Source organism: Apodemus sylvaticus, chromosome 9, assembly GCF_947179515.1.
Source record: "Apodemus sylvaticus chromosome 9, mApoSyl1.1, whole genome shotgun sequence".
Classification (NCBI taxonomy): domain Eukaryota; kingdom Metazoa; phylum Chordata; class Mammalia; order Rodentia; family Muridae; genus Apodemus; species Apodemus sylvaticus.
In genome coordinates, this window is record NC_067480.1 from 71,583,483 (window position 1) to 71,597,053 (window position 13,571).

Genomic DNA, 13,571 nt, shown 5'->3' on the forward strand with positions numbered 1-13,571 from the left:
TTATTATGTGACGAGAGGTATTTCTGCTCAGGTCCAGTCTGTTTGGAGTTCTGTAGGCTTCTTGTATGTTCATAGGCATCTCTCTCTTTAAGTTAGGAAAGTTTTCTTCCATAATTTTGTTGAAGATATTTGCTGGCCCTTTCTGTTGTAAATCTTCACTCTCATCTATACCTATAATCCTTAGGTTTGGTCTTCTCATTGTGTCCTGGATTTCCTGGATGTTCTGGGATACAAGCTTTTTGCATTTTGCATTTTCTTTGATTGTTGAGTCAATGGTTTCTATGGTATCTTCGGCATCTGAGATTCTTTCTTCCATCTCGTGTATTCTGTTGTTTATATTTGCATCTATGGCCCCTGATTTCTTCTCAAGGTTTTCTATCTCCAAAGTTGTCTCCCTTTGTGATTTCTTAGTTATTTCTACTTCTGTTTTTAGGTCCAGGATGGTTTTGCTCAGTTCCATCATTTTTTTGTCTGTGTTTTCCTGTAATTCTTTAAGAGATTTTTGCGTTTCCTCTTTCATGACTTCTGCCTGTTGACTCAAGTTCTCCTGCATTTCTTTAAGTTTTTGTTTTTTTTTTTTTTTTGTTGGTTTTTTTTTTTTTTTGTTTTTTGTTTTTTTTGCCTTTCTTCTTTATTGGCTTCTATCTCTTGGGCCTTATTTTCCTGCATTTCTTTAAGTGTTTTTTGTGTTTCTATTATACAGGTTTCTAGCTTATTCATGTTCCTCTGTATTTCTTTAAGAGATTCATTCATGTCCTTTTTGTGTTCTTCTAGCAGCATCATGAACAGTGATTTTAAATCCAAATCTTGTTTCTCTGGTGTGTTGGCATAACCAGGACTTGCTGATGTTGGAGAGTTTGGTTCAGATGCTGCCATATTGCCTAGATTTCTGTTAGTAGCATTCCTGCATTTGCCCTTTGCCATCTTGTTCTCTGGAGCTAATTGGTCTTGTCTCTGGCTGGTGTTTCAGCCTCCTGAGAGGCTCTAGGGCTATTTCTGCACCACTGGAGGGCAGGGTTTCCCCTGTTGCAGATTGCTAATGTGCTTTCCTCCTCTTGGGTGCCCTTGCAGCCCTAGTGTTCTTTGCCACAGATTGTGTCTGTGAGCCAGAGGGTGCCCGTTTGCTCCTTCAGGGAGTGCTGAGGCTGTATGCTGCAGGGACCTTTTCTGCGTGCTGATCTCTCTGCTGGGCAGCGGAACTCCCAACCGGGTTGGTGCACACAAGGCTAGCCTAGCTGCTCAGGCCCTGAGTCTAGGCAAAAGCCTGGCAGGCCAATGTCCGAGCAAAGTTCCCCTCAGCTGTGAGTGTTAATTGGGTCTGTCAGGTGGCTAGGATGGTGGCATGTGCGCGCTCCCTGAGAGTGCTGGGAGAGTCTGCTGGGCTAACAACCTTCTGGCCAGGTCAGCACACAGATGGCCCACCGAGCAGCCCAGGGCCTGGGGGCAGTCCAGGGCCTTACCGTCTGAGACCCCTGCTATGTCCGCATCGGGCTATGCCTGTTAGCTGGTTTGGTTTTGCCTGCTAGGTCTCTCTGGCTTCCCGTAGGCAAAATGGCGGTGGTGCGCAAACCGGCCCGGATAAACAACCTCTTGGCTGGGTTGGCACACAGATGGCCCACCGAGTAGCCCAGGGCCTGGGGGCAGTCCAGGGCCTGACCGTCTGCGACCCCTGCTATGTCCGCCTCAGACTATGCCTGTTAGCTGGTTTGGTTTTGTCTGCTGGGTTCCTCTGGCTTCCCATAGGCAAAATGGCGGCGGTGCACGCCAGCCCGGGCAAACAACCTCCTGGCTGGGTCAGCACACAGATGGCCCACCGAGCAACCCAGGACCTGGGGGCAGTCCAGGGCCTGACCGTCTGAGACCCCTGCTATGTCCGCCTCGGGCTATGCCTGTTAGCCGGTTTGGTTTTGCCTACTAGGTCTCTCTGGCTTCCCTTAGGCAGAATGGCGTGGGGCGCGCGCGCCGGCGGGGGGGGGGGGGGGGGGGGGGGGGGGGGGGGGGGGAGAACCTCCTGGCCGGGTTTGCACCCTGGTGGCCCCCCCGATCAGCCCAGGGCCTGGGTGCAGGCCAACGCCCGTCGGGCTTAGACCCCCGCGATGTTGGTCTCGGGTTATATTTGCGTACCTCAGTCTGATTTCTCTGGCGACCGAGAACCAATATGGAGGCTTCGTATCTGACTGGCAGGAGGCAGAGTTCTGATGTGGCTTCTGTGTGGTGAAAGGCGCCGTAAATCCTCCGCTGCTCACAGCCTGGCTGGCCAGCGATGGCCAGTGGCGCAGGGTCTGCCTGGACCCTGTCCGCTTGGTTCTACTGCTGATGGCCCTTCCTCTGGACCAGCTGCTGCTGCTGCTGCTGCCGCTGCTGCTGCCGCCACCGTCACTCCCGAGAGTCAGCCATAGTGTTTCTAAGCCTGCTGATGATGCTCATTTTTACACTCTTGATTTCACTTAGTTGCCTTCTCACTCTAACTAGAAATTCAATTATTGTATTAAATATATGAGGAGGCAGTGGACAGTCTTGTCTTGTTTCTTATTTTAGTGGGATTGCTTCAAGTTTCTTTTCATTTAATTTAATGTTGGCTGTTGTTCTTTAGTTTGTTGCTTTTATTAGGTTTGGATATATGCTATAAGTTCCTGTTGTCTTCAAGACTTTTAACATCAAGGGGTGTTAGATTTTGTCAAGTACATTTTCAGCATTTAATGACATGATTAGGGGTTTTTGATTTTTCTTTGAGTTTGTTTATATAGTGTATTACATAGATGAATTTTTGCATATTGAACCATCCTTGCATCCTTGAGATGATGCCTACTTGACAATAGTGAATGATGTTTGTGATGTTTTCTATTTTTGTTTGCTAGAATTTTATTGAGTATTTTAAAACCAATGTTCATAAGAGAAATTTGCCTCAACTGATCTTTTTGGTTGGGTCTTTCTATAGCTTCTTAGAATGAATTAGATAGTATTCCTTCTGTTTGTATTTTATGGAATACTTTGAAGAGTACTGGTATTATCTCTTCTTTGAAAATCTGATATAATTTCTCATGAAAACCATCTGGCCCTGGGCTTTTTCTATAAGGGAGGGTTTTAGTGAGTGTTTCTATTTCCTTAGAAGTATAGGACTGTTGAGATAGTTTACCTGATTTTGATTTGTCTTTGGTTAAGTGGTATCTGTCTAGAAACCCAACTGTTTTGTCTAGATATCCCAGTTATGTCAAGTGTAGGCTTTTGTAGTAACATCAGATGATTTTTTGAATGTCCTAAGTTTCTGTTGTTATGACACCCATTTTCTTTCTGATTTTGTTAATTTGGGTACTCTTTCTGTGCTTTTTAGTTAATTTGGCTAAGGCTTGCTTTTGTCAAAGAACCAGCTCTTGGTTTTGGTGATTGATTTTATTGTTCTCTTTTTGTTGTTGTTGTTCAAATTGTTTGATTGCAGCTGTGAGTATGATTGTTTCCTGCCATTTCCTACTCCTATTTTGTATGTTTGTTTCTTTTTTGTTCTAGAACTTTTGGGAGTGCTCTTAAGCTGCTAGTATTCCATTCCAATTTCTATATAAAGGCACTTAGTACTATGAATTTTCCTATTAATACAATTTTCATTGCATCCCATAAGTTTGGATATTCTGTGCCTTCATTTTTATTGAATTCTAGAAAGTCCATCATTTCTTTATTTTTTCCTGACCAAGGTATTATTGAGTAGAAATTTTAGAGTATGTAGGCTTTCCTTTGATTGTTTGTTTGTTTGTTTGTTTGTTTTGGATTGTTTCTTTTATTGAAGTCAAGATTTTGTTGTGATCCTCAACACATAATTTCAGTCATCTTTCATCTGTTTAAGCTGATTTTGTGTTCAATTATATGTCAATTTTGGAGAAGGTTCTATGAGGTGCTAGAAGAAGGTATATTCCATTGGTTTTGGATGAAAATGTTCTGTACATGTCAGTTAAATATCTTTGGTTGATAAATTTTTATTAGTTTTATTGTGTCTCCCTTTACTTACTGTTTTAATGACTTGTCCATTGGTGAAAGTGGGGTGTTGTAGTCGTCCATTATTATTTTGTGCATTTTAATGTATTTGAACTCTAGTAAAGTTTCTTTTATAAATGCCATTCTTGAATTTTCACAAAATGTTGATAATTGACACTTCATCTTTGTGGATTTTTCTTTTGTTTAGTCTTAAGTGTCCTTTTACACCAAGCTTGATTAGTTTCGGTTGAAAGTATATTTTACTTTATATTAGCATTGCCTCTCAAGCTTTCGTCTTGGGACCTTGTGCTTGCAAACCTTTTTTCAGCCCTCTACTCTGAAGTCATGTCTGATTTTGTTGCAGAAATTATTTTTATTATATGGAGCAAAATTATGGATCATATTTATATATCCAGTCTGTTATCCTTTGCCTTTCTATTGAAGAATTGAGTCCATTTTTGTTGATAGATATTAATGACCAATTATTGCTATTACCTGGTATTTTTGTTTTTAAAGATGATATTATGTGTGTGTGTCTGTGTGTGTGTGTTTTTGTGTGTGTGCATTTATTGTGGGATGATTAGTTTCTTGTGGGTTTTTGTTTTTGGTTGTTGCTACTTTTGTTGTGTAGGAATTTTCCTTCTAGTATCCTCTATAGGGCTGAATTAGTACAAAGATATTGCTTAAATTTAGTTTTGTCATAGAATATATTGGTTTCTCCATCTATGGTGATTAAGAGTTTTGCTGGGTATAGTAGTATGACCTGGTATCTATGTTTTCTTATGGTCTGAATAACATCTGTTTAAGATCTTCTGGTTTATAGAGTCTCTGTTGAGAAGTTGGGTATAATTCTGGTCTTGTTTTATATGTTTCTTGGCCTTTTTCCATTATAGCTTTTAATATTCTTTCTTTATTCTATACATTTCATGTTTTGATTATTATGTGATAGGAGGATTTTCATTTCTGATCCAATCCATTTGTTTTCCTATAGGCTTGCTGAAAGTTTGTGAGGATCTCTTTCTTTATGTTAGGGAAGTTTTCTTCTATGATTTTGTTGAAGATGTTGTCTGGCCCTTTGAACTGGCAATAGTCACCCTCTTGTGTTCCTATTATTCTTAGGTTTGGTCTTTGCATTGTTTCCCAAATTTCCTAGATGTTTTGGATTAGAAAATATTTACACTTCTCATTTCTTTGACTGATGTCACTATCTTCTATGGTATCTTCTACACTTGTTCTCTTTTCTTCATTTTCTATCTCCAGGGCTGCTTCCATTTGTGATATCTTTTTTACTTCTATATTCATTTTTTTGGTCTTGGACTGTTTTGTTCAATTCTTTCACCAGTTTGACTGTATTAACTTGTATTTCCTTATAGGATTTGTTGCCTCTTAAAATCTTCTATCCATTTGCCTGTATTTTACTATATTTCCCTAAGGAATTATTTATATCCTCCATAAAGGCCTCTATCATCTTCATGAGATGAAATACTAGGTCATAATCTTGGTCTCCTTGTGTGTTAGGGTAGACAGTGTTTGCTATATATGATAAATGAATTCTGAAGAACAAATCTGAGCATATATAGCCTTAAAGACCATGCATTTATTTCTATTGTTGTTTTGCTGTTTTTATTGTTATATGTTGTTGGGTTTTTTGTCTGTCTGTCTGTCTGTCTGTCTGTCTGTTTGTTTGTTTTTAAATTCAATGTGTTTCTGTGTCTCTGTACAATGATGACTGTCCTGAAACTTACTCTGTAGAACATGCTAGCCTAAAACTCCGAGTGATATACCTGCCACTGCCTCCTGAGTACAGGTGTGTGCCATCACTGCTATAACCATACATTTTATAAGATTGATTGATTGATTGATTGATTGATTGATTCTTTGATGTTTTGTGTCTGTGTGTGTTTCCATACATGGGTTTATTCCCATAATTATAGAGATACATGTATGTATGTGTGTATGTGAAGGCCTGAAGAAGGCAGGCAACGGGTAAGAACAGATCTGGCTATCCTGACCACACTCATGTCTGCCACAAGGATGGCTCACTCACAGTGTCCATATTCAGGGTCATCTCTACTGTGCTATCCAGATGCAGACCTTACAATTTCTGTAATTCCAAAGTCTACAGGTAGCCAAGGGATTTATTTGCATTAATTGTGATTTTGAATGTACTTGTTTGACTTTTATCAATCATATTTTATTTGAGCTTCAGTATGCAATTTTTATTATTATTGGGTGTGTATTTTGTATTATTATTTAGTTTTAAAATATTTACTATTATTATTATTTTGTTGTTGTATATTTGTGGTATTATATGTTCATATATGTGCCCATGAGCATATTCATGAAGAGACTAGAATCAAATGTCGGGTATTCTGCTGTCTCATTCTGCATCTCATTGTCTTGACACAGGGTCTTTCTCTGAACCTGGAAAATTACTGCCAAACAGAAAGCGACCATGCTCCTTCTGACTCCATCCCTCCAAGTACCGAAGTTGCAGGTGTATATTTAGCCACGCCCAGGTTTCATCTGGGTGCTGAGGATCTGAACTCGGGCTCTCATGCTTACTGGAGCAGAATCGTTAGTGACTGAATCAACTCCTTCCCAAGCCTCCTAGAGTGCATTTCCGCTCGTAGGATGCCATGCACAAGAAGCCATATTGCTAGTCTGGTAAAAGAACAATATGTGTTGCGTATACCATTTTCATTTCATTTTATCTCTACTTTAAAAAGTTAGCTTTCTTTTTATATCTTTTTATTTCTCTTTCTTTACTTTATATATAGCTTCAATTAAGTAATTTCCTAGTCTTAACTTTCTAGATCACTGTTTTCTTTTCAGTTAACCTTTGTTGGTATTCAGTTCCTGTGTAGTGTATACTACTGGAATACTTTTAATTATTTCTTTAATTTTGAGGTTAAAATATAGTTACATCATTTTTCCTTCTTTTCATTCCCACAAACTTCCTGTATACTTTTTTATTGGCATCAATTTTATTGTTTTTACATACACATATATTTTATGCATAACATAAATATATATGTTAAAACATATATGATGATATAAATATATATTCTTGTGTGCATAAAAACAATCTACTTAGTCTAAATAATGTTTCTTCTATGTATGTTTTCAGGGCAGGGACAACAATAGACATGGTAACGTGGACAGGGGAAAGCCCACAGGACCCCAGCCTTATATAAAAAAAATCAGAGGCAACTGAGGAATGCTGAGTTAAAGGAATAGTCTTACACAGGGGAGAACACATTAATTTGTTATCTGATACAAAATTTTAATCCCCAAAACAGTTAATATATAAAAGCCTATATGCATCTTAGGAAGTATCTACCTTGATAGTCCTAGAAAAACCACACCTTTATGGGAACATCATCCACATGTTTACTCTGTGTTGGTCTGCTGGATTTCTGAGGGTTGATAAATTTAATTATACTATTTTATGTTCAGTGTGTTTTGCTTTGCTGTAGTGAATAATGCTCTATTTCCCTGTATGTGTTGCCTTTGACTGTTATTTTTTCCTGGCAATACTTTATTCAACAAGAACCTAGAGCCTTGGATTATTACCTTTTCTTCCATAGAAGAATTTCATTTGTCTTCCAGGATTAAACATGATCAATATTTCTTGTAAGCATGTATCAAATGTCATGATGAAACACATTACTGTGTATAATTAATAACTGCCAATAAATTCCAAGAGAAAATGGATATTACTGTTAATGTGTATTCTTTAATTCACTAAATATTCCTGAATTTGAAAAATATTGAATTATGAAACACATTCTATAATCTTGTATTTGCTTTCAAGAAATCATAAGGGTCCCTGAAATTGGTTTATTTCATACCTGTGAAATTATAAAAGGAAACTATAGGTACCTATTACCAAAACAATGTCTAAGCCTGATCTTTGGGGACTCTGGTCTTTCTAGAAGTTTCTATGGCTGCAGTGATACTTGGAAAAGCTTGAAGTACATTGTTGCAGATATGTTATTACATAATTGAAGTTATTATAAATATTGAAAATTTCTAGCTCCAATATACATACTGTTATATTCTGTCATCCACACTTTTAAACTAGAAAACTATCTTAGAAGATGAACAAGAATCTGAAACCCTAGAGAAGATATTGTGGAGTCATGGCTCAGCAGGAAGAATCATATGCACAATAGATAACTAAGAAATATCCATCTTGGGCTAGAGAAATGGCTCAGTGACTAAGAGCACTGGCTCCTCTTCTAAAGGTCCTGAGTTTAATTCCCAGCAACCACATGATGACTCACCACCATCTGTAATGGGCATCTGATGCCCTCTTCTGGTGTGTCTGAAGAGAGGAATGGTTTACTCATATACATAAAATAAATAAATATTTAAAAAAAAAGAAATATCCATCTCAATGCTCAGACAGGCACGGCTTAGTACAAAAGGATTCTTTTTTTATATTTGAGTAATATTTCACACAAGTATATAATGTACTTTGAACAGTGCTGCCTTCTTCCTTCTACACATTTCCCTACCACATCACCCTCAATACTTCATGTCCCACTCTTTAAAAAACAGATCAATTGCGCTACCCATATGTGCAAGTAAACAGGTCTATTCACTGAATCATGGGAAATCTGCCCAAAGCCACACGTAAATGAAGGTGACTCTCACACTGGCAGCATGTCGCCATTTCTCCTTCCCTACAGACTCTGGAAACATCAGACACAAGGAAGTGGAAAGTTGCACCAAAGTGTTTTAAGAAAAACAAAATGAAATTGAAAACAGAGTTAACTAATATAGACCCCTGGGTAAAACAAAGATTTTAACAATATGAACTTAAAAGGATCCAGAGTAAGTTTTGAAAAGAATTATCAACATAGCCTAAAGTTCATGAATAAAACAGATTCCCAGGTAAATGATCTACAGAAGTAGCATTAATAAATAATGAGCTTTTACCCGCTTTAGTAACTTTTAATTATCATTAAAAATACATAAATAACTTGAAAATTGAAAATGGTTTTTCAACTCACGGGTTTGCAAGTTCAGTTAATGACTTATTGTAGAAGTCTATGGTGTGCGGCAACACAGGATAGCACACAGATTTGAAAGGTGTAACAGATTTTTTACCCCATGGCAAGGAAGTAAAAAAGAAAAAAAATGAAAAGGTTCCTTTACTTTTCCTTCATAACTTTCTCCTGGAAGTCGTGGACACTGTGGCAATTGTATCATGACCAGTAAGTGAGTGGATGATTTTATTACTGAATTTGAAGCCTTCTCTACAGGAAATATTTTATGCCTTATTTTGTAACAGAGTCAAATGTCAAAGTACAAGTCATATACCCTAGAGAGGAACATACTAATGCTCTGATATATAGTAATGTTCTCAAAATAACCACCAAGTCTTCGTTTAGATTTGTGCTGATCTTAAATTTGGTCAGAGAACTTCTTTGTAAAATGGGTACATGTTAAAGATTCGAAACTGATAAAATTTTAGCTGTGAATTAGTGACTGTAAGTGCTCGTCTGTGGATGGGTCATCTATGTCACATGCATACACATACCTGACTCAGCACATATTACTCATTACACACAGTACATCACACAGCATACGTCAAGGCCTGGGTAACAAAAAAAGAAACAAGAAGAAAAGAAATTAGATTCTGGGATCTCTTTCTTTAAAAAAAATTTTGTTTACTTATTTTATGTACATGAATACACCACTGTAGCTGCCTTCAGACACACCAGAATAGGTCATCAGATCCCATTACAGATGGTTGTGAGCTACCACGTGGTTTCTGGGAAATGAACTCAAGACCTAAGGAAGAGCAGTCATGCTCTTAACTGGCAAGTCACCTCTCCAGCCCTCTGGGATCTCTTTCTTTCCTCTCTCTCTCTCCTCTCTCTTCTTTTCCTCTTCTGTCTACTGTTAGTGAGTTGAAAGGGTGGATAAAAGGCAGAGAAGGGTGAAGGAAAGAAAAACCCAGAATGTAGCACAGAGGGCTATATTTCTGTTTAGTTTTTTTTTGTCTCTATGACCTATCTATCGGTGAGAATTGGGCATTGGAGTCTTCCACTTTCAGTATGGGTGACAATATGTGATTGAAACTGTAGTAGTGATTGGACATAGGTTTTGAGAATTTGAACATTCTCTTGAGGAGCGGGTTTCTTCTATGAATATTTAGTATTATATATCTCTTCAAGTTAGTTTTGATTTAAAGTTTATTTTGTCAAATACTAAAATGTCTGTGCCAGATTGCTTCCTAGGTTTATTTTCTAGGTTGTTTTTCTCTAACCCTTTACCCTAAGGTGACGCCTGTCCTTGATGTTCAGATGCACTTCTCAGCTGCAGCTGAAGGGTACATCCTATTTAGACATCCCATATGTTAGCCCATTTCTTTTTATTGGGGAATTGAGACTATTTATTTTAAGAATTATTAAAGAACAATGATTGTTGAGTCCTGTTATTTTGATTTTATTGTTGTATTTAGTGCATGCTTCCCTATTTTTATTCTGCTGGTCTAGGATTATTTATTCCCTGACTCTTCAGGGTTGCAGATAACAAACTAGCCCTTGTTAGTTTGGAGTTTTCATTCTAGCACCTTCTTTTTTTTTCACTTTTATAAACAAGTTTATTAAATGGTGCAAAAGATCCTGTGGTACAGACAGGATTACTTGGGATACTTTGCTTTCAGGGTGGCTGGAGACTCCTCTGGGAATATAACCTCCTCTTCTGTTTCTAACAATCTACAGTTCTGCAGTCAATTCTCAGAACTTGAAAGGCGACACCCTCATGGGAGGCCACAGCTGCTGGCCATCTTCCACTCTAAATCTCCAACCTCATGCTGGGATATTGCTCCTGTTGCACGTTGCCAACATCCCGTCAGGCTCCCCTAGATCTGTGCAGCACCCACGGCGGAGCTGAGAGGCTGGGCCTGGGTTCAGCATCGCTCGACCGGCCAAAAGCAGGCCACAGCGAAGGCACCAGACTCAGGTATGGAAGGAATGAGACCCCATGATGGCTGCAGAGATCATTCTAGCACCTTCTATAGGGCTAAATTTGTAGATAGATACTGCTTAAATTTTGTTCTATCATGGAATGTCTTATTTCTTCCATCTATAGGGATTGAAAGTTTCACTGGGCTTAGTAGTCTAGTCCAGCATTTGTGGTTTCTTAGTGAGCAACACATCTTTCCAGGCTTTGAGGGCTTTTAGAGTCTCCATTGGGAATTAATATGCAATTCTAATATGTATGCCTTTATATGTTACTTGGCCTTTTCACCCCTTGCAGCTTTCAATATACTTTCTTTGTTTCTATGTTTAATGTCTTAGCTTACATATGTCAAGGGGACTTTCTTTTTTGGTCTAGTCTATTTCGTAGCTGATATGCTTCTTTTACTTTGATAAGCCTCTTGTTTAGTTTAAGGATATTTTCTTTTATAATTTTACTGAGAATATTTTCTTTGCTTTTGACCTGTGTTTCTTCTAATTCTTGCTCTACACTTTATTATTCTTATATTTGTTTGTTTTGTAGTAACATTCTATATTTCTTGGCTGTTTTGTTCCTGAATTTTTCTTTCTTTTCCTTCCTCCTCCACTCTCCTTTTCTTTGGATTTAACATTTTCTTTAATCGATGTATCTATTCCTTCTATCATATTTTAATGCCTGAGATTCTCTATTCAATCCTTGCATTCTATTGTTAAGGTCTACCTCTGAGGGTCCTATTTTAGTTGTTACATTTTTCACTACCAGATCTCTCTCAATTTAGGTTTTCTTTATGATTCTGCTTTCTCTTTATCTTAAACTTTATTTCATTCATTCTATGGGATGTAAAACCATGCCAGCAAGTTTGTTATGGTAGAGCAGGTTGAGACCCAGAGAATCAGTGGGCATACACCTGAGTTTTAGGCAATTCCCCAACACCTTCCAGATTCCTGGAACATGTTCCGCACTCCTCACATAAATAATCGTGTTCCACAGTCATAGAGACCCAAACCAGGAGTTATTCATGATAATGGGGTACTAGAAGGCCTGATGGGCTTAGCCAATAAGCTTCCCTTCCAGGCCATTCCTCCCTACAAAAGTTATATAATCTCAGACCCATTCTGAGATGTGGGTATGATATGTTATGCATCCATTTTCCATGATGAACAGCCAATAAACAGTTTAGAAACATAGACTGTGTTTCTCATCTAGATCCATTGTGGGGTTTCATCGGGAAGGCATTCAACTACACTGGGAGTGCTGAGAGGCCAAGCTTAATTTTCCTGTAGAAGGCCTCTCAGCACTCCCAGGCACAACCACCATCAAAACTGCCTCTGCCAAGCTAAGGACATTTACTGCTGAGACAATCCAGAGTTCCTATTGCCCTGAGTTCATTGGACCCCTGACTACCTAAAGTAGAGATGCTGGGATCCCGCTGAAGGGATGGACTTGTTAGCAAGGTGAGAGCAAGCAGGCAAAGAGCCAAAGCTCCTTCTTCCGTGTCTTTCTATAGGCTTAGAGAAGAAGGTGTGGCCCAGATTAGATACAATCTAAGTTAATTTAGCCTGATTGAATGTCCCAAGGCAAGGTTCCCATTAAAGGTGGCTGCCTGCCTGCCTGCCTGCCTGCCTGCCTGCCTGCCTGCCTGCCTGCCTGGAGATCCAGATCAGCTGTGACCTGATTGATCATGATCTCCTCATGTCACATTAAGCACCACACCTATAAGCTTTTTGAAGTTAGACCAGACATCTACTTGGGATGCTCTGCTAGGATCACTTCCCTCTTTTCCTGCTTTCAACAAGATCGCAATTACCTCTTAAATGACCCAAGTCAAATGAGCTCTTTCCCATTACAGTTGGAGTCACAGGCAGCCATTGTTTAAGCAGAGTTGTGCCCACCACCATTTCCTGAATGGTTTAGTCTCTAAATTTTCTATGAGATTTAACTTCTCTGCCCTTGTATATGAAAACCCCAAATGCCAGTTTCCTCCTCTCCCAACAGCCATGACACTATACAGTCCTTGCTAGTAAACACATGGTCCGAGACCCTGAGATGTAGAATATTTGCTGGCTTCCACTGAGGATGGAGAAACTAAATGTAACTAAAACAGTTACATTATGGAACTGGATTCTAGGCCAGCTTTAACTCCACTCTCATTGGTGACAATATTTGTAGGCTACACTAGTAAATGTTTGGAAGAGGCAAATACCATGACCTTTGGCCTTCACTCTTGAGCACAGACCCACAGAGACCCAAACAGTGTAATCAATATTCTATCACCACTGTTAAGGTTCTTTCTCAGCTCCAGCCCCACACTTACCTGGCAATGGCCATGTAGATCTGACCCATATCAAAGGGGCTGCTTGCCTCTCTCTCTCTCTCTCTCTCTCTCTCTCTCTCTCTCTCTCTCTCTCTCTGTCTGTCTCTGTCTCTCTCTCTCTCTCTCTCTCTCTCTCTCTCTCTCTCTCTCTCTCTCTCTCTCATCCTCATGTTCTCTTGCCCTCCTGGGCTCTTCAATTCCCCTTTCCCATCCCCCATCTCTCCACAAGCTCATTGCCAGCTTCTTCTCTCTGCCTCTCTGCCTTTCTCTGCCTCTTGACTCCCCCTTAGCTCCCCTCCCCATGCTCCAAATAAAC

General features: G+C 39.2%; 1 protein-coding gene across 1 annotated transcript in view; it reads left to right on the forward strand.

Annotated features, from left to right (window-relative positions):
* Positions 1 to 7,680, forward strand: part of LOC127692310 (adhesion G protein-coupled receptor E4) — a 101,121-nt gene extending 93,441 nt beyond the window's left edge. The window contains exon 17 of the mRNA XM_052192523.1: positions 6,373 to 7,680. Within this exon, the coding sequence (XP_052048483.1) occupies positions 6,373 to 6,552 (180 nt within the window). The 3' untranslated portion in view covers positions 6,553 to 7,680. The remainder of the gene's footprint in view (positions 1 to 6,372) is intronic.
* Positions 7,681 to 13,571: the final 5,891 nt, after the last annotated feature.